The following is a 22,266-nucleotide window of genomic DNA, read 5'->3' on the forward strand; positions in this document are numbered from 1 at the left end:
TTTTAACCATGGTATACTAGTGTTTTACTATATATTTAATCTGTTTTCTAGCATGTTAGGTATGTTTTCAGGTTCAAAAGCATTTTGTGAGAAAGTGATGTTTTTGGAGTATTTTGGAGTACAAGAGATGATACACCCGAGTTGACCATTCAAGACTAAGTTGGAAGTCAACATTGCGATATAATCGATCGATACTCATCATGAGTTGTCGATCGATGTAGCCGAGAAGATCCGAGTACTAGAAGATTATAATCGATCGATACACATTCAGTTGTCGATCGATATCGAGACGAAATGGTTTAGCCGACTACTTCACCAAGACTTCATAAAATTACGAGATTGCCCCCTGACGAGTTTTTAACTAATGGAAATGCTTAAATACTCCTGCTAAGTTTTTTGACGCAATTTTGAAACCTTTGAAGCTTGAAGCTTTTAACAACCCTCAAAGCAGAGAGTGTGAGAGAGAGACTAGAGTTTTATTTGTTTGAGAGAGATTGAGAGAGATTTCTCATCTCCTTTTGTATTTCTACTTTATTACTATCTATGCAATTCTTTCATCTATCTATTGTTATGAATTGTCTAGCTATGTCTGAGTAGTCTACTTGTTAGATCTAGGTTTAAATATAAGTTTGTGGGATTAGCCCCAAACTATAATTGCTAAGTTGTGATACTCATCAAATGGATTGTACCCTATGCTTGTTTTAGATTAGCTAACTAGAACATAGATCACTAGGATCTTAGATATCTTGTATCCATTTGAGCGATGCCTGTTTCCGTTGAGAAGAACGACAGTTCCTCCTTGAGACCTTGCGGTCATATTCGGTTCGCCCCTAGGCAGATCTAGAAGCCGTCGATCGATAACCCGACTGGTGAAGTCGATCGGCGCCGCGAAAGGTGTATCGCTCGATATCTCAAAAGGATATCGACCGACTCTTTTTCTGTGTCATCATGCGAAAGTGTGGCTAGAGATCTAGATATTTTAACCAGTGATTCATTCACATTGTTAAAGCGGCTGAGATCTATAGTATCATGCAAGCAACTTGTTAAAGCATTTATAGAGATATAAATCTCCATTCCTGATAGAACCCTATGTCTAGCACTCTTTATCCCATTTAAACAACCCTTCATATTGTTAGTTAGAGCAACTGCCTTACTCATTTTAGGAATTGTTATTTTCATTTCTATCATATAAACCAACCTTGCCTAGGATTGATTAGTAGATTTTATTTAATTGGTTCCCTAGCTCCTCGTGATTCGATCCCTAAGTACTACAGATGTACCTCTTATTTGAGAGAGTAAGCTCTACTAGGTAATTTGAGCACTATCAAATTTGGCGCCGTTGCCGGGGAGCTTTGATCGCCATTAGATTTAATCTTATTAATCTTAGGTTTTTCTTTTACCCCCTTTCTTATTTAAATTTTTCTTGTCTTTTCAGGTACATGCCCAGCAGTACCAGAAGCAACAGGGGAAATAAACTATTATTCTCAGAGGATCCTGCACACTTGGAACGCTCAATCCGCAAAGACCTACGCTCCGCATCGATCGACAGAACCGCATTACCGTCGACTGACACTCACGTTCAACAGTCGACCGACACTCAGACAGCACCGTCGACCGATACCGTTCGCCGATCCGCATCGTTCGATACTTCTAACCGTATATCGATCGACACTACTCCGCGAAGCATGGTCGCGATTGTCATTCTCACGCAGGGCGAGAATGGAAACCTGTATGACCAAGATGGTCATCTGCGTAATGCAACATGTCAGAAACTAGATGCACAGGAAAACATAATCCCTGAACCTGAAGCTGAGGCTACAGGAGAAGCTCAAACACGATCTTTGGTAGACTATAACCGTCCAGACGAGTACTACACCAACAGATCAGCTATTCGACTTCCAAAGATTCAGAAGCCGAACTTCGAGCTCAAGCCTCAGTACTACTCTCTCGTGTCTCAGATACCTTATTCTGGGCAATCACACGAGCATCCTATGGACCATCTGGAGAGGTTCGAGGATCTTATCGCTGCTATTCGTATGGATGGAGTCCCCGAGGACTACCTACTCTGCAAGATCTTCAAATACTCACTGATTGGAAAAGCTTTGCACTGGCTCAAGCAGCTACCTACAGGATCACGGACATCCTGGGCCGACATCAAAAACGCCTTCCTGCGGAATTTCTTTGATGAGGTACGCGCTGAAGACTTAAGAAGCAAAATCGCCACTTTCGCGCAGAAGCCTAGTGAGACTTTTAAAGACGCGTGGATTAGATTCAAGTTCTTCCAGCGAGACTGTCCACACCATGGATTCAATGAAGTGCAGCTGTTAAGCACTTTCTACAGAGGTATCACCTTAAGGTATCAGATGGCTCTTGATACTGCTAGTGAGGGGAACTTCAACACTAGGAATCCAATAGAGGCTGTGAGACTTATTGAGAACCTAGCCAACAGCAGCAGCACCAAGAACACTGACTCTGACAAGAAGAAATCGGTTGCAGCCATCGGGGAAGACCAGATGAATGAAGTCAGAGCCAAGATAGATGCTTTACATGCATTTCTGGGGCAACCAGTCTGCTCAGCTGAAGAAGGAGAGGCTAGAGAGGATGATACAGAGGAAGATGTGAACTACATTGGAGGTACTGGATTTCAGAGATATGGAAACCAGAGTGGAAACAGAAACTTTTTTGGCAGTGGTCAGAAGAGTAACTACAACCAGAGTTCACAGTATCAGAAACCCTTCACCAACACAAGGAACTACGGCAACTCAGCTTACCAAAACCCACCGCCACCCACCCAGGAGAGTAAGTTTGATGCCATGATTGATAGAGTTCTGGAAGGTCAGCAGAAGCTTACAGTAGACTTCAATGGGAAGATTGATTCTGTCTTTAACAATCTCACCATGAGGATAGACACCATCTGCACTCAAGTTAAGAAACTTGAGACACAGATTGTCCAGACTGAAGACTCTATCAGAAGGATTGGAACTTCTAAGGAAGTAGGGGAAGGAAATAGGAAACACCACGTCAATGCTATCATAGATGATGATTTCTGGCAAGTGGTGAAACAGGAGAAGCTACAAGAAGGAGACTTTGAAGTTGAAAGTTCACTAAGTCTCGGTGGATCACAATGGTTTCGATCGATACCAACTAGTCCACATCGATCTACATCGACGATGTCTTTTCCGGATACGCTTGCAGACTGCAACGCGGTTAGGATATTGACACATGCTGAATTCACGGCTTCTCATCCATACCCACCCACCCACACCTACGAAGATATCGACCGACGAGACGAGCCACTCATCGATCGACACAAAGAAGAGAACCGTATCGATCGACCCTATTCTCCACCTATCGATCGACACACACGTCTCACATACCGAGTGCAACTACCATCGATAGACAGCAACCGAATCAATGCACTCAGACCCACACCGAAACCACAAGCTAACCCTACCGAAATAACTGGTAACCTTTCAGACACTACATCTGCATCAGAGGAAACTGAAGGAAGAAGGTTAAGGAGTAGAAAGGAGAAGATTCCTAAGAACCTTAAGAAGGAAGCTAATGAAAAGGAGATTGATGGTTTCACTAAGAGAGTTATCGGAACCCCACCAGAGAAACTTTTTGAGGAGGTTTATTTCACAAAGAGATTGTAGATGTTCTTCAGAGAAACAAGGGAGACTGAAACTGACATTAGGAGAAGGTTTGACAATGTCAGAGAAGAGATGAGGAAAATTATTACTTTGCTAAAGAAGAGTGATCCTGGGAAGTTTGCAATACCCTGTGTGGTACAAGGGATTGAATTTCCTCATGCACTATGTGACACTGGTTCATCAGTCAGCATCTTACCAAAGGTCATGGCAGACCATCTGGGCCTGCAAGTAGAGCCTTCACCAGAGATCTTTACTTTCGTGGATTACTCTCAGAGAAACTCTGGAGGCTTCGTCAAAGACCTGGAGGTACATATTGGTGATGCTATCGTCCCTGGGATTTTCATGTCCTAGACATCAAGCTAAATTGGAACTCTTCCCTCTTACTTGGAAGAGCATTTATGGCTACAGTAGGAGCCATATGTGACATGAACACCAACAGGATGTGCTTGACTATGATAGATCCAGATATCCACTACGACCCTGTCAAGCTTGGCAAACAACCAGCCAAATTAGTGGTAAAGGAAGATGATACTGGTATCATCGCAGTTTGTCATTGTGAAGTCGAGTACGAGACAGAGTACTCGGGATCGATCGACAGTACTTTGACGTCATCGATCGACACTTGCAAGTCGGAGGAGATCGACAACAACTATGGATCATCGATCGACAGAGACCCACCAGAGGATCAACTCGATCTACCAGATCATTGCTACCCGAATTTCGACATCCCACCCAACCGAAAGGAAGATGATTACTCAGTAAGGAGTTGGGCGGATAGCGGATTTCATGAGAGTTTTGCAGTAGATATAGCCACCTCTTCCCACAGTGGAGACCACAGTGAAGAACATGATGCAGACTATTGGGAAGAGAGAGCTTGGGAAAATTACTTGGAGAATGACATATTTGCAATTCGATTCCCACAATCGATCGACATCAACCGCCCACCATCGATCGATTATCTACTTCATCCAGCAAAACGACATCGTCGATCGATCGAAATTGCCAGTATAATATCGATCGATATTAATCCGGACGACTTAAAGGACAAAATCGGAATTACACCAATTAGGGCAACACATGGGTATAAAAGGTTGACAACTCAAGCCACGAAAATTCAAAACTTTTCACCTTCTACCCAGCAGCTTCCAGCATTCAGAGATACATCAATGGAAGACTGCAACAACATGTTCAATCGATCCAACCGTGCAGCTAGACGTGCACCATCGATCGCCACCACCACACACCCATCGATCGACACCTTCAACAGAGCTCAACCGAGATCTCATGAACCTTATGATATCAGGAACGTTTCACTAACACCTGATGAATTTGGAATTTTCAGGGACACAGATGGCTATGCAAGAGCTATGGATGGAAGAGTCCTGCACATAACAAGAGAGGACATAGCAGACATCCTCCAAGTTGCTAATGGACCAGAAAACCTGTTCACACAGCAACGTAGCCATCCAGACATCCTACATCACGTCCAGGACAACCACAACACCAACACGAGGGAGGATACAGTTCCTCAACACTTCGGTCAACCTCGACATTCACCATCGATCGACATCGTTTCAACACCGTCGATCGACGGCGGATATCCCGGATCGATCGACAGACCAAGAGTCCGATCGCCCGACAGACGATTGGAGTTTGGACGACGTGCCTTCAATACTGATGGATCCAGGAGATTCAAGTGGGAAGCTAAGGATGAATATGGTGTCTACAGAGATGAGTTTGGCTATGCTAGAGGAGTTGATGGTGAGATCATCCATGTTACCAAGGAGCAAGTAAAGAGACTTTTGGATAGAGCATCCCTTTTTCACAAAGGTTGCTTACGACTTCCAATACACACACACCCTTACCATGCATACACACCACCACCAGTGCCCTACAGTAGAGAGGAGGTGGATGATATGGTGACTGATGTATGGAGAGCTCAGGCGCACCTTGAGGCAAACATGCACACATTGGTGGAAGACACTTTCCAGCCTTTGGATGTCAGTTACAAGGACTTCCAGAATGATATGGCTGAGATAAGAGTGGAGCTTGGAAACATATTGACCATGCTTGAGAAAGAGGCTACGCCACCAGTATCGACCGACAGAGTACCTGTACCATCGATCGACATCGGCAAGACTACATCCATGGACCGACCAGAATGTTCATCACCTAAGAAAGATGAATGGGAGGTTGCTTACATCAATACACGGATTGGAGACGTCTACAGCCCTCTCAACAACAATGTCGAATGGTTAAGCAAGAGGATCGATCTTCTACAGAAAGAGTTGGACACACTTCGCCAGAACGACCGAGCTAAGCATGCTACTTTTCCATCGATCGACAGGCCTGAACTAACATCGATCGACAGCAGCCACCACTAGCGAGACGAGCAGGCACTACAGCAGAAGTTGATGAACTTAAACATGAGCTGTACGAGGCTATGGATGCTATGGAAAGGAGACTCAACGGGACCTGTGATACCATTGACTACACTGTTAACGAACGGGTTAACAGCCTCTGCAGAACTACTCGCCATATGAAGGGCAATATACGTGCTCTGCAGTACCAAGGACAGTGTTCACAGTCGATCGACACAATGGATGTTGAGTCGACCGACAGACCCCTCAGCGAAATGACCGACGCGCATCTCGTAGCATCGATCGACACCGAGTCTTTAGCAGACCGAGATCAGTTTATTCTGGACAGGATCGATGCATTACAGAGTGAGCTGAAATTATTGTTCGTACATACCTACCAGACCATCGACAGGAAAGTTGACAAAATCGAATACATCGAGAATTCTGTGAGGAAACTTCAAGATACAGTCCTCCAGATAGATAAGAAGCAACTACAAGCGGATGATGCCACAAGAAGCTTCGTCGCCACATGGTTCAATAGTAGGAGACACAAGATTGATGATTGCTGTCCGGTAATCAGCAGTTTCTGCACTCCATGAGTCACTCACCTACCACAGTCAAGCTAAATGACTATAACCAAGCGCTGAGTGGGAGGCAACCCACTATTAGGTTTTCTTTTTCTTTATTTTTATTTTATTTTATTTTTCTTTTTGCTTTTATTTTTCTTTTTCGAATTTATTTTGCAGTTTTTATTAGATCCAAGTAGAATGATAATTCCATCGACCGACATTCACCATTCATATCGCTCGACACCACACGACCATTACTAACGATCGACGTATACCACTACGAATCGATCGACATCTTGTCGATCAGGTTTATTCATTCTAACTTGTTATATTAATTAATTATGTTTTATTTTATTTACCTCACCACCGGATGTTACACTGGGACAGTGTAATTTAAGTCTGGGGGGAGTTTACTAATATGTGTTTTTATTTTGGTTTTTATTAAAATGTTTTTCAAAATTATTTTTCGCATAAGTATTAAATAGGAACATTGATATGGATTTATATTTGATTGTCTGACCACTCTTTAGCACCATTCTAGATTACTGATTGCAGATAGTACTAAAGATGCTAAAGTGGATCAACTTGCTATCTATATTCACTAGCTAAGATTGTTTGAAGGAACCAAAGCTGACCTCCAACACTAATACTGACTTATTTGCTTGTTTTGGGGCTTGGATATCACTGGATCGGAATCCTCTTACAAGTCTGGAAGGTAAAAAGTCTGTGTGTTTCTGGTTCCCTTCCTTCTCTCTCTTCGGCATCTCGAGATCTAAGTTTATGTTATAAAAGATTGAAATGATTTCTTGAGAAGCAGAGGGGTAGGAGTGATTCCTGCGACCCCAGTATTCTAAATCTCAAGGATGATCACACATTGTGGAAACGAGGGGTAGGAGTGATTCCTGCGACCCCATTATTCGCTACACTTTGTCAAAAATGTATGAGTTACAATGCAAATGTCAATGAGATGGACTAGATGACCTATGTGGCATCGAAACCTGTTGAAATTGAAACTAATAAGAGATTCAGTGAAGAGAGAAGAGGGGAGAAAGGGATCAGAGAAGACTACCTGTGTGTTCAGATACTTGTTTGAGTTGAATCCATGTGTTCTTTGATCGATACTCCCAAGGTAAAGCCTGCACTTTATTTTATGTTAAGAAATGAGGTTAGTAGAGGGAAATGTCAGATGAGAATTGCTAAGTTGTTGACTAGATGAGTTTGGTTGCTAAGCTAGGATAAGGCATGATGAACTTCTGTGATTAGGATGTTTAGACATGAATTGCAAACCCATAGAGTGATGACTTCAATATATTGAATCTTTGAGTTCCTGCTATTTCCAAACCTTTTCCAAAGACTACTGTTTTTTGCTTGAGGACAAGCAAATGAGTAAGTCTGGGGGAGTTGATATACCATGGATTTTACCCGTTTTTAACCATGGTATACTAGTATTTTACTATATATTTAATCTGTTTTCTAGCCTGTTAGGTATGTTTTCAGGTTCAGGAGCATTTTGTGAGAAAGTGATGTTTTTGGAGTATTTTGGAGTACAAGAGATGATACACCCGAGTTGACCATTCAAGACTAAGTCGGAAGTCAACATTGCGATTATAATCGATCGATACTCATCATGAGTTGTCGATCGATGTAGCCGAGAAGATCCGAGTACTAGAAGATTATAATCGATCGATACACATTCAGTGTTGTCGATCGATATCGAGGACGAAATGGTTTAGCCGACTACTTCACCAAGACTTCACCAATTACGAGATTGCCCCTGACGAGTTTTTAACCTAATGGAAATGCTTAAATACTCCTGCTAAGTATTTTTGACGGCAAGTTTTGAAACCTTTGAAGCTTGAAGCTTTTAACAACCCTCAAAGCAGAGAGTGTGAGAGAGAGACTAGAGTTTTATTTGTTTGAGAGAGATTGGAGATATTTCTCATCTCCTTTTGTATTTCTACTTTATTCTATCTATGCAATTCTTTCATCTATCTATTGTTATGAATTGTCTAGCTATGTCTGAGTAGTCTACTTGTTAGATCTAGGGTTTAAATAGGTTTGTGGGATTAGCCCCAAACTATAATTGCTAAGTTGTGATACTCATCAAATGGATTGTACCCTATGCTTGTTTTAGATTAGTTAACTAGAACATAGATCACTAGAATCTTAGATTATCTTGAATTATCCATTTGAGCGATGCCTGTTTCCCGTTGAGAAGAACGACAGTTCCTCCTTGAGACCTTGTGGTCATATTCGGTTCGCGCCTAGGCAGATCTAGAAGCCGTCGATCGATAACCCGACTGGTGAATCGATCGGCGCCGCGAAAGGTGTATCGCTCGATATCTCAAAAGGATATCGACCGACTCTTTTTCTATGTCATCATGCGAAAGGTGTGGCCAGAGATCTAGATATTTTAACCAGTGATTCATTCACATATGTTAAGCGGCTGAGATCTATAGTATCATGCAAGCAACTTGTTAAAGCATTTATAGAGATTATAATCCACATTCTTGAATAGAACCCTATGTCTAGCACTCTTTATCCCATTTAAACAACCCTTCATATTGTTAGTTAGAGTAACTGCCTTGCTCATTTTAGGAATTGTTATTTTTATTTCTATCATATAAACCAACCTTGCATAGGATTGATTAGTAGATTTTATTTAATTGGTTCCCTAGCTCCTCGTGATTCGATCCCTAAGTACTACAGCTGTACCTCTTATTTGAGAGAGTAAGCTCTACTGGGTAATTTGAGCACTATCAGCTCGCCAACCCAGTCGTCGTCAAGAAAAAGAACGAAAAGTGGAGAGTCTGCATCGACTTCACAGACCTAAACAAAGCCTGCCCAAAAGACAGCTTTCCGTTACCTCATATAGATCGACTGGTCGAAGCCACGACTGGACACGAGCTACTCTCCTTCATGGACGCCTTCTTCAGATACAACCAAATCCTCATGAACCCCGAGAATCAGGAGAAAACGAGCTTCATTACCGAGCGTGGAATGTACTGTTATAAAGTAATGCCTTTCGGATTGAAGAACGCCGGAGCTACCTACCAAAGGTTGGTAAATAAAATGTTCTCCAACCAATTAGGTAAAAAAATGGAGGTCTACATAGACGACATGTTGGTAAAATCTTTTGTGGCTAGCGACCACGTTCTCTAACAAGAATGTTTCAACATTCTTAATAAGTTCGGAATGAAACTAAACCCAACCAATTGCACGTTTGGAGTGGCGTCTGGAGAATTCCTCGGATACCTCGTGACCAGAAGGGGAATCGAAGCCAATCCCAAATAGATTTCAGTACTCATCGAAACTTTACCCCCAAAGTCGATCAAAGATGTACAATGACTCACAGGAACGATCGCTGCACTAAATCGTTTTATCTCAAGATCGACGGATCGGTGTATTCCGTTCAAAAAACTCCTGAAAGGGAACAAGAAGTTCGAGTGGAACGCAGATTGCGATTCCGCCCTCTGTGAGCACAAAGCTTATATAAGCGAGCCCCACATTCTCTCTAAACTCATCCATGGCGAGCTCCTATACTTATACGTTGCGACCTCGGAACACGCGGTAAGTGGAGTACTAGTTCGCGAGGAAAACAACGAACAAAAGCCGGTGTACTACGTCAGCAGATCTCTGTTCGACGCCGAAACGAGGTATCCCGTAATGGAAAAACTAGCCCTGGCGGTGGTAAACGCCGCACAAAAATTAAGGCCATATTTCCAGTCTCATTCAATCATGGTGATGACGTCACAGTTGTTGCGAGCGGTTCTGCATAGTCCGAGCAAATCCGGAAGACTAGCAAAGTGGGCAATCGAGCTCGGAGAATATGATATCGAATACAAACCTCGAACGAGCTCGAAAGCACAAGTACTAGCAGATTTCATTATCGAGCTCGTTCCAAACGAAACTGACGCTACCGACAAAACCCAGAAATGGAAACTCCATGTTGATGGAGCCTCCTCAAAGCAAGGGTCAGGCATTGGGATACAACTCGAATCCCCAACAGGAGAAATGATCGAGCAGTCTTTCCGTCTAGGCTTCAACGCATCAAACAACGAGGCCGAATACGAATCCCTGATTGCTGGGTTATGACTCGCTCAAAGCATCGGTGCTTGGAAAATAATCGCCTTCAGCGACTTGCAGCTCGTCACGAGCCAATTCCACAGGGAGTACGAAGCCAAAAACGAAAGGGTGGAAGCTTACCTAGCAGTGCTACGAGGAATCGCCCAGCAGTTCGAGGAGTTCGAGCTTACGAGAATTAGGAGGGGAGAAAACACGTCAGCAGACGCCCTCGCCGCGTTAGCATCGACGTCGAATCCGACCATAATAAGGGTAATACCAGTAGAAGGCATAGACCGACCCAGCATAGACCTTCCTCGTACAGGGATCGCTAACGGCGAAGAGAATCTCCCACTAATTGGAGCAATCGTCACTCGCAGTAGATCTCAGAGAAATATTCAAGACCTCGAAGAGGAGGAACTCGGAATTTTACAAAATCAAAGAAACCCTGGCGAGTCCTATCGGAGAACCCGATCAGGCGTCGCCACAAGGGCAACACCTGCTCGCGTAAATCTCGAAGAGGAACCCGATCACGAAGTAAACAACGTTCCACACAAGGCTTTCCAAAAAGAACTCGAAAGCAGAACAAATTGGAGAATCCCAATACACAATTATATTGAAACAGGAGAGCTCCCAGCGGAAAGATGGGAAGCTCGAAAGATAAAGGCTCGAAGCTCGCACTATTGCATTATGGAAGGAAAACTATTCAAAAGAACCTTCGGTGAACCATATCTTTTATGTGCATCACAAAAAGAGGCGTCACCATCCTCAAGAAAACGCACGACGGATCGTGCGGAAATCACTCGGGCGGACGATCCTTAGCAATCAAAATCAAAAAGCATGGTTATTTCTGGCCAACTATAATCAGCGACAGCGAACAGTTCGCATCGAAGTGCGACAGATGCCAATAAAACGCACCCATGATACACCAGCCAACGCAAAAGCTATCAACTATATCGTCACCATACCCATTCAAGAAAAGGTCCATGGATATAGTGGGACCCAAAGTCTCGTCGTGACCGGCACAACTACGATTCATGTTAGTAATGACCGACTTCTTTACCAAATGGACCGAAGCTGAAGCATACCAGAATATCACTGGAACTACGGTGACGAGTTTCATCTGAAAAAACATTGTATTTCGACACGGTCTTCCATACGAAATAGTCACAGATAACGGACCCCAATTCATCTCAAAAGTTATCAAAGATTTATGCGACAAATGGAAAATCAAGATGAAGTTCACAAGCCCTCGATATCCGAAATGTAACGGACACGCCGAAGTGCGAATAAAACGATAGTAAACAACCTAAAAAAGAGACTCGGTCTCAAAAAATCTAAATGGAGCGAGGAACTGAACGGCGTGCTCTGGGCATGCCGAACAATGCCCCATACGGCAACCCAAGAAACCCCATTTCCCTCTCATATGGAATCAAGGGAGTAATACCAGCTGAGATCGAAGTTCCATCCCAGCGACGAAGGATATGCCCCGATAACGTTGAACTAAACGAAGAATTGTTGATCGACCATCTAGACATGATCGAAGAACGACGAGAAAAAGCAGCAGTACGCATACACACTACAAGAAAATATGAATATTGCTACCACAATATTTGTCACAATATATCATTTTTTCGTCACAAGTGTTCTATTGTGACCGAAGTGTGACAAATTATAAAAAGTCACAATAAAATGGTCACAATTCAGTTTTCGTGTCAAGATCGTCACAATTTTAGTGACCATTTACTGTAGTAACAAATTTGTCACCAATTGTGACAAAATATCAAAGTCACAAAAACGACACGATTTGTTACTAATTAAATTGTCATAAATAGGTTGCAAACCGTGACCAAAGTTAAGCCACAGATTCGTCACAAGTTGTTACCAGATATGTGTCACCCATTAGTTACATATTCTGACCAAAATTATGACGGTTATTAGTCACAGTTTGCTACGGAAAGATGGTAATGAAATTGTCGCAAACTCCTCTAATTTGTGACGTTTTATTGTTACTAATCTTGTAACATATCATGACTAACAGAGTGAAAAGAAAGTGGCTAATTAGTCACAGACTGTAATTATAACATTAGTTTCAAATATATAAATATTATATAAATATACGATGAAACAACTAAAAACGTTACAATTCATATACCAAAATAAAAGTTAACATCCAAATCGAATAACAAAGATAGGTTCACAAAGAAAATAAACATGAAACAGTCTTAACAAAATACATAATAAAAGATACTAGAAACAAGGGGTGAACGTGAGCTTCATGGAAAGTGGAAATTTTTGGTGGTGGATCCAAGTCTAGACTCTGAGATTTGTGATAGACTGAACAAGAGTCTCCATATTCTCAAGTCTTTTCTGAAACTGCAGATTCTCTTCACGGCTCTGTTTTAGTTCTGCTTCCACCTCTTGCAATCTTTGTGTTATCTTTTCAACTTCTTCAGAAGTTTCGGGTGCATTCGGTGAAACATCACAAGCTGGTAAAATCTTACTGTGTAATGCTCCAAGTCCAAAGACACGTCCCTGCTTAGACATTCCAGCAGCCTAATAGAAATGAAAAAAAAACATGAGAACAAAAACAAAAGCCCTACAAAACTGTAACTACAATAAATAATAGTATTCACCACTGTAAACATCACAAGAAATGCACGTGTAGTTAGTAAAAAAAAAACAAGACAGATAATCAACACTAACTATTACGTGTATAACAGATAATCAACACTGTAACTAATAAACACGTGCATAAAAAAGAAACAAGACAGATAATCAACACTGTAATTATTACGTGTATAACAGATAAAACACTGTAACTAATAAACATTACAAAAGTTATAACGGTATAAGAGTTTAGAATATTACCTTGACATAAATTTCATTTTTTTCACTCTGGTCAAGATTCTCAAGTGTTACATTATCTTGACCAGAAGATTCGAGCTGTCCCAAACGTTCTTCCACATGTTTCTCATAAGTTTCTGCAACCAAGCGAGCACGCTCATCAACGTATGTTCCGTCAGGTCTTTGATGAGTTTTCTTCATCACAGCAATAAAAGAGGAGTCTTCATTGTTTGCTTCCTATAAACAAGTATATAATTAGAAAATAAATAATACAAGTATGAAAATAAGAAACTAAGAATGGAAATATAAACCTTACCAGCACATCTTGAACTTTGGCATAGGAACATGAACCCGCTCTATGTCGATGCGGACCTAAGCCATTGCGATCAGACAATCGAGAAGCACGTGCACTAGCACTCGTTTTTTTGGCTTTCGCTGTTGCCCAATAAGCTTGCATAGTGGTCCAATAATCAGACAAAATCCAGTCAGGTTTCACTCCTCCTTTCTTTACAACACTTACCATTCCTTTGAGGCGATAGGCAGCAGTTTTGTTAAACTCTCTTTCAACTGAATAGTTGATTGAAGCATCCCAATTGAACTTTTTCTGAAACAGAGTATAGCAAAGATGATGAATTAATTATAAAATCATTACAGAATTAGATAAGAAACATAAAATTTATACCTTAAACATTGAAAACCATGTTCGTTTATAGTAAGGAGGCACTTTTTTCCAAGAGTACCATGGTCCTTTGAAACAACCTTGAATGATCTTTCTGATTGCAGTTGACACTTCAGTGTTGTGTTTAAACCTGTTCCATTGAAATAAAATTAGTTATGAATTATAAGTCTGAGACAGATGGTAATCGGTAGGGATCGGACAGTACCATTTAGATCCATTGTTTCGAGAATGATGGAGCATGGGCAAATCTGTACGAACTACATATGAATCTTCCATATGTACACTTGGTTCAGAATTCGCAACAGGTGCAGGCGAGAGAGCAGGGGAAAGGGGTTCTTGTGAACTACTACCAAATTGATGATTTGATGATCTCCCATAGGAGCGCCCACCTATTATTGGTGAAGCCATCTAGGAAAACAATTGATCAAATAAGATATAATATAATCATGAATAAAGCTTTGATACAGTTTTAGCAATTCCACTCCAAATCCAGAATCAAGTAGAAATTACCCTTCTAACTGTGGAAAACAAACTGAATAAAGAAGACGACGGAGAGATCGAGAGAGCAACAGATAAAAGAGATACCTAAAATGATAATCTTTTGGGGGGTTTTAATGGGTTCGTGAAATTTTTGGCAACACTTGAAGCGGTAATAATGAAAATTTCTTGCCTCCACAGATCCACTAACAAAACTTCAGGCGGCTTGATTAAAACGTGTGGTTATTTAACAAAAAAATTTCATGCCTCCACTATCTAATTTTTAGACGTGTGGTTAGTTGACAAAAAAAAATTACTTAATGAAAATAAGAAAAATTTGTAGCTTAAATAAGTCATAGATAATGACAATCGTTAAAAAAATAATGACAAAAAGTAACAAATATGTTTTGTGAAAAGATCGACTAGTAAAGACCTCGTACATTTAAATACAAAGTATTGTCCATGACTATATATTATTAGGCATGGGCGTTCGGGTATTAATTCGGGTACGGGTCGGTTCTTCCGGATGTCGGGTTTTTAGGGTTTTGAAATTAAATTTCATTTGGGTATTATAAAATTTCGGATCGGGTTCAAGTCGGGTCTTCCCGGGTCCGGGTGAGTTCGGTTCTCATGCATATGAACCTGAAAAATAACCAAATAACCAAAGTATCTAAAATGGGTTCGGTTATTTGTATTCAAATTAACCAAAATACCCGATTCGGTTTAAATTTTTATATCTAAATCCCTCAAAATAACCAAAAGTAACCAAAAATATCCATTCTATATAGTTTTTGGGTAAACTTTTATCCAAAATACACGAAAGTACCGAAAATAACTATTATTGTTAATTTATAATATTAATTTAAAATATTAAAATAATTATTAATATAATTATAACATATATTTTTATACATATATTCACATTTCGGATATCTTCGGGTACTCATTCGGTTCTCGGTTCGGATCGAGTTCGGGACCGGTTCTTCGGATATAGCAATTTAGAACCCATTTGAATATTTACTCCGGGTCTGATCGGGTTCGGGATCCTGATTTTCGGGTCGATTTCGGATCGGTACTTCGGGTCCGGATATTGTGTCCATGCCTATATATTATATAAGAAGCTATATATAAAATATGGAAAAATGCTTCAGAACCCATGATTCTTATAAAAAAAGATTGACAAGTCATCTCCAATCACGATTATATAAGCATGACGAGTTTATAAGCATGACGTTTTATAATGGCTGCCCAAGAGATGTGTTAGTTTCTTTCAAGCCACAAAACAGTAGTGAATGTATACTAGAACTCTTCGACCCACCGCCACATTCCTCTCTTTCTCTTCTTTGAAAAAAAGTTAAATCATTCATCTCAAAAACACTTGTACTATGTATGTAACGTTTGTTTGGTTTGATACTCAACCTACATTTACATGAAAATCAGAACAGAGTATGCTTTTATGCTCTTGACCAAACCATGCACCACTGTAAATGTGTATATTTATATATACGAAGGCGCTGACTATCACTATTAACAATATATATATATTGTCTTGTTAATCTGTAAAGTTTTTATGTCTCTGTTTTGTCTCTCATGGTCAACAGCGACTTGTTCAAAACCTTACGACACGACTTGGTATCAACCGCGTCTTTCTCCAGTTATAAGTTGACTGATAATGATATACTTGTTTAGGATCAATACATAATACTGCTTTGTCACCTGTTTCTAAGTGATTATGAATCGTAATCCATGATAAAACAGAGTATTTGGGTGTTGCTCCTTAAAACCATATCCCGTTATCCAGCAAACTCTTGGATCCACAATTCTCGTTATGTCCCAAGTGTCTCTGGTACTAAACATCGTTTTGAAAATATCTCTTTCCCTTTCCACAGTCTAACATCATCCTCTGGCACTAGACCTTGTTGTCTCAGTTTAAGAATTTCATTTTCTATCGTGATCAAGTGATCAAGACGATGTCTCGACGGTACGACTGAATGGGTCCATTCTCTTCTCTACTTCTCCCTTGTCAAGTGAAAGAGACAAACAAACATGTGTAAATTCAGATACCTTTTCCTCTTCTAATTGTTGTAATAACTCTCTATCAGATTTAGACCAAAGAGAGAAAGAGACAAACAAACATGTGTAAATTCAAACAAAAAAGTTAGAAAAAGTTTGACGTACGTAAACATGTCAATTCATCACTTCCAAAAATCGTTGTTTAACAGAACGAAACGTAACAAGTAAAAATAAAATGCTGAAATATAAGTCTTAAATCAAAATAAAAGACAAACAACGACCAGTTTAGTCAGACTCTTCTTCTGACACTTCAATATCTGAATTTCCACCTTCATCTGATCCAGATTCACCATTATCACTGACATCATCAAGGTACTCTGCTTGGCCATGTAGATTTGTTAACGTCTCGACTTGCACAGAATCAACATTCATAGCTAGAGAATCATTCTCAGACTGCATCGCAGTAAAATCTAAGTTCCCTTTAACCAAAACTCTCCCTCTTGGTTGTATCACTATTGCTGCTTCCCATTGGTGATCTCTTTTCCGAGTTACTCGCGGATACGGAACGTAACATACTTGATCTGCTTGTGAAGCCAAAATAAAAGGATCATATTTTCCATAGCGCTTTGTGACATTAACATCAATAATGCCTGACTTGTTTATCCGGATACCTCTTCCACTGGTTGAGTCATACCAGTCACAAAAGAAAACCACAACTTTCAGATCAACAGGTCCAGGATAGTGGAGTTCTAAAATCTCTCTTAGTATTCCATAAAAATCAGGCTCATCATTCGATCCACAAGATGATGTACCTTTCACACAAACTCCATAGTTGGCAGTTTTTTTTTCTTTCCCATGATCATATGTGTGAAATATGTAACCACGAGAAAAATAAATTGGCCATGAAGTTACTTTTATCATTGGACCATGAGCAAGTGACTGCAACCATTCCGGATATGATTTAGCAATACAGTTATCCTCCACCTGTTTTCACCCAACAAATACAAGACACTTTAGATAAATTAAAACCTTAACAAAATTAATTATTTTTAAAACAACTTATTTCTTACATGTTTTTGCAACCAATTTGCGAATTCTTTTTCTTTAAGAGTGATTAAATCATCATCACTTATCCCTGGATGATCAGCAGTCATGATCTCATCAAACAACCTGTAGAGGAATCCCTTTTAGAAAGACCAATTTTATAGGAAATTACTCTTGTTCAAATGTAAAGAAAATATAGATCTTACATACCTTTCAAATGGTTTTAATTGTTCGCAATTTAGCAGAACATATGTATGTGCATGATGGTAGTCTTTTGTTTGAAGCCATATATCCTTTGCTTTACCACTACTTCTCCCATGTTCGGAAAACATATCTGGAATACCACCAAGTTGGTGTGTATATTGATCATAACCTCCTTCATAATGCCGAGCTTCTGTACGACTCTTTGTTTTGACGTGCGACTCAAAATAATAAGAACAAAATGTTGAAATTTCTTCATTCACGTATTGTTCCACGATTGAGCCTTCTACTTTAGCCTTATTTTTAACCTTTTTCTTGAGGTGGTACATGTAACGTTCGAAAGGATACATCCATCTAAATTGCACAGGTCCTCCAAGTTGAGCTTCATATGGCAAATGAACTGGTAAATGCTCCATTACATTAAAAAAAGAAGGAGGAAATATCTTCTCAAGATTGCAGAGAACCATAGCAATATTCTGATGCAGCTTCCTGACCTGATCTTTATGTAAAATTCTTGCACCAATATCCCGAAAAAATGAACTAATCCCTGCAAAAAAAAATTAACTGTCATTGCATTTTATAAGTTGTAGTACAGACTTCGTAACAACATGAGCCTTAGAGACGTGAACTTTACAGAGAATCTAGCTTTGCATGGAGATTAAACAAATAATTAATCACATCCAAAAGAGAATCTGTCTACCTCTCTTTTGTTTTTTTTTTTAAGTCTGCATGTCCTTAATCACAAAAAGTCAGTTTAATTATAGAACTACAAGGAAGAAGAAGACGACAGAATCAAAAACTTGCCTTTGAAACAAACACCCGAACCATAAAATAATTATAAAACTACAACATTACCCTAGAAAACGTAATGTGGAGTTCACACGCTCGACTAAAATACTATTGCCGCTTATTCTAATATATGTTTTACTAATAGAATCATATTAGTTAACTCCATCGCTTGACCTGACAGTTTAAAGAAATACTATAATTCCTTTTTCATGTATGTAAATATAATGGAATGTTTCTATACGTACCAGATAGAGCATCGTGTACTGACTTATCCAAAAGTTCAGCAAATGTAACTGGAAGTAACCGTTGCATAAAAACATGGCAGTCATGGCTTTTCATTCCAGTTAACTTTCCTCCGGCAAGATCAACGCATCCGGATATACTTGAAGCGTATCCATCTGAAAACTTAACATCTTCTTTCAGCCACTGTAAAAAGGTCTTTTTCTCATCAGCTTGTAATCTGAAAATTGGAACTGGAGCTTTTCCATCAGATGTTAAATGCAATTCTTTCCGATTACAATACTCTTTCAAATCAAGCCGCGATTTAATATCATCTTTTGTCTTTCCCTGCACATTCAATAAGGTATTGATGATATTATCCCAGAAGTTTTTCTCGATGTGCATTACATCGAGATTGTGTCGAAGTTTATGATATTTCCAGTAAGGTAACTCCCAAAAAATGCTCTGCTTATGCCAGTTGTGAGTATCACCATATCCTTGTATTCGTCCATGATTTCCTCCACAATCAGCTGTTTTGGGCAAACCTTTGACATGTCCCTGCCAAAGTTCTGCACCTGTTAGCAACTGAGGGGGGCTACCAGTCTCAGCCCTTCCTCTTGTAAAGCTCTTCTTGTTTCGCCGATAACTATGATCTAATGGGAGAAAACACCGATGACAATCAAACCAACTTGTTTTTCTACCATTCTTCAACTGAAATGCATTTGTCTCATCCATACAATAAGGACAAGCTAACCGACCATGAGTTGTCCATCCAGAAAGCATACCATAAGCAGGGAAGTCGCTTATAGTCCACATTAATACAGCTTTTAATGAGAAGTTTTGTTTGGTAGAAATATCAAATGCTTGAACGCCGTTAGACCACAAATCTTTCAACTCGTCAATTAATGGTTGAAGAAAAATATCAAGACTTCTCTTAGGATGGTTAGGACCAGGGACCAAAACAGTCAAGAACATATATTCTTGTTTCATGCACATCTCTGGAGGCAGATTATACGGAGTCATTATAACAGGCCATAACGAATAATTATGTCCCGACATACCAAATGGATTGAAACCATCTGTGCATAACCCAAGATAAATATTTCTTGTCTCTTTTGCAAAATCAGGGAATACCTCGTTAAAGTGTTTCCATGCTTCTCCATCTGATGGATGAGACATTTCCTTGTCCTTAGTCAAGTGTTCGGCATGCCATCTCATGTGTACTGCAGTACTTCTCGACTGATATAATCTTTTTAGTCTATCAGAAACCGATAGATAGAACATTTGGCGATATGCAACTCTTTTCCTTCCAAGCTTTTTAGTAGGACGAAATCTATCTTTTTTGCAGAATCGACATCTTTCTTCATTTTCAGCATCTTTCCAAAAAAGCATGCAATTCTCTTGACATACATCAATTTTATGGTATGGCAACCCCAATGACCGCAAAAGCTTCTTCGTATCATAGTAAGAATCCAAAGAGATGTTACCTTCTGGCAAATATTCTTTCACCATTTGTGAAATTGAGTCCATACAATTTTGAGGAAGATTATAATCTGTCTTTAGATTCATCAGCCGAGCTGCTAAAGATAATTGTGAGAGGCCTTTTGTACACCCATCATATATTGGAAGTTTAGCAGCCTCCAAAATATCATAAAATTGTTTTGCCTCGAGGTTAGGTTCTTCTTCCATGTTCTGAACATCTGAAATCATATCCACGTAAGGACTCTCTTCCTCTGTTTGACAATCATCTCTCACTGTTTCTTCAGGCACAAAACTATTGTCGTTGAACATAGCATAGTCTTCCCCATGAGAAATCCAAACCCAATAATTAGGCATAAACCCCCTATTATATAGATGTCCCGAGACTGTTCCTTCTTGGCATAATTTTCCATTTTCACATTTGATACATGGACAGAAAAGCTTGCCCGTCTCTAAAAAAAGTGGTTGATTCATCGCAAACTCCATGAAATTCTTCAAACCCTGACAAAATTCTTCGGAAACTTCATTAGACGTTTGATTGATTCGCCTATACATCCAACTTCTCGAAGAGAAAATATTGCCACTTGAACTCATTGTGCTATATGGAATTCACAAAACCATGTGAGATGAGCTGAATTTTTTAGGTCGGGAAGAAGAAAACAAAGAATACGTCTTAGAGGAAGATATTTGTTCTATATTATTGGTGTTTGTTACAAAAATATTTAATTAGAAAACTAAAACTAATTGTATTTTTTTACTCACGTGTTTCTATATTTCTGTTAAAAGTATTAGTTTAAAATTTTTTTTGTTGTATTCCCATAAGATAAACATGTCTCCTTATACTTAGGTCATAGAATATTTAATATATAGGACATATCACATGTTATTATTGATATGAATTAATGAGGCAAGTTATTATTTTAATTCCATTCTAATGATAAAGACGATTCAACAAAGATACTGACTTAATTTTTATTATCTGAAAATATTTTAAAGAAACCTATGTTCACAGAGAGATAATGGCTTCGTTTTTGGAATTAAGAAAGACTTTTTGGAGTAATTCCTTATGGCAGTAGATAATCTGTATTTTTATGATTTATTAATCACGTTTTTACTATATACTAAGCTAATTGTAATTAAAATAATAACAAAATGTGATGAACCTGTTTCACTTTCATAACAGTTGATGTCGTCATCTTTAATCACATAAATCATTTAAATAAGTGACGTATTTTGGTCACATAATCAATAACAATATTTAAGACTGAACTTGTCGTCACTGGTTCGTAATTGTTTGTGACTTTCTTTTTGTTACTTTCAATTCTGTCACAAAATTATGACTAAATAGTAACTGTTTTATTACGGCTACGTTGATGGAAAAATTTTAGGCATTGAAATAATAAAATTAATAACGTTTTGATCGCATAAATTAGGCAATATTTTATGACAAAATTTTTCGTCTCTAATTCGTCCTTATTTGTGACATTATTTTGTTACTTAACATTCGGTCACAATATTATGACCAAATTATTACCATTTTGTAACGAAATAACTTGGTCACAAGTTAGTTAACAATTTGTCACAATATTGTGACAAACTATTTTGACACAAAAATTAGTCACAATATCCATGTTTTTTTGTAGTGACAAAACTACCAGCAAGCGCAACTCGCTACTAAATTCAACGAAGAGACCGCAGCTTCTCAATCGGAGACCTAGTCCTAAAAAAGTGTTCGGCGGAACAAAAGAAAAGGTGCAGGAAAACTAGGAACGAGAAGGGAAGATCCTTACAAAATAACGAAAGAAGTACGCGACGGCGTCTACGAGCTGGAAAAATGCAAAACGGGGACAAAGCATTAGAAGCTTGAGTTACCG

The 22,266-nt window shown here is 39.3% G+C and overlaps 3 protein-coding genes and 1 non-coding gene across 5 annotated transcripts; 1 reads left to right on the plus strand and 3 right to left on the minus strand.

Moving 5' to 3' along the window:
- Positions 1-2,200: 2,200 nt before the first annotated feature.
- LOC130504205 (small nucleolar RNA R71) lies at positions 2,201-2,308 on the minus strand. Its single transcript, XR_008941185.1, has one exon. It is a non-coding gene; the product is annotated as a small nucleolar RNA R71 (small nucleolar RNA).
- Positions 2,309-9,345: 7,037 nt separating this feature from the next.
- Positions 9,346-11,466, plus strand: LOC130504204 (uncharacterized; the record flags this gene model as incomplete). The annotated part of the gene is made up of 3 exons (XM_056998790.1): positions 9,346-9,641; positions 9,972-10,670; positions 10,719-11,466. Coding segments are annotated over 3 exons (1,743 nt in total), but the record flags the coding sequence as incomplete, so codon positions are not given.
- A 1,275-nt stretch (positions 11,467-12,741) lies between these two features.
- LOC108810905 (uncharacterized) lies at positions 12,742-14,890 on the minus strand. 2 transcript variants are annotated; one of them, XM_018582978.2, is made up of 6 exons: positions 14,756-14,890; positions 14,376-14,578; positions 14,174-14,300; positions 13,808-14,095; positions 13,516-13,728; positions 12,742-13,200 (listed from the first exon to the last, which is right to left on the minus strand). In XM_018582978.2, exons 2-6 carry the CDS (start codon positions 14,576-14,578, stop codon positions 12,958-12,960), a joined length of 1,074 nt encoding a protein of 357 aa, XP_018438480.1. In that variant the 5' UTR covers positions 14,756-14,890; the 3' UTR covers positions 12,742-12,957. The 2 variants fall into 2 exon arrangements, with proteins under 2 accessions (XP_018438480.1, XP_018438479.1); XM_018582977.2 differs by having other exon boundaries at positions 14,681-14,839.
- A 2,055-nt stretch (positions 14,891-16,945) lies between these two features.
- Positions 16,946-20,749, minus strand: LOC108808219 (uncharacterized). The gene is made up of 4 exons (XM_018580398.2): positions 18,940-20,749; positions 18,214-18,452; positions 17,731-17,844; positions 16,946-17,644 (listed from the first exon to the last, which is right to left on the minus strand). Exons 1-4 carry the CDS (start codon positions 20,747-20,749, stop codon positions 16,946-16,948), a joined length of 2,862 nt encoding a protein of 953 aa, XP_018435900.2.
- Between the last annotated feature and the right edge of the window lie 1,517 nt (positions 20,750-22,266).

This window comes from Raphanus sativus, unplaced genomic scaffold, assembly GCF_000801105.2.
Source record: "Raphanus sativus cultivar WK10039 unplaced genomic scaffold, ASM80110v3 Scaffold1419, whole genome shotgun sequence".
Lineage (NCBI taxonomy): Eukaryota > Viridiplantae > Streptophyta > Magnoliopsida > Brassicales > Brassicaceae > Raphanus > Raphanus sativus.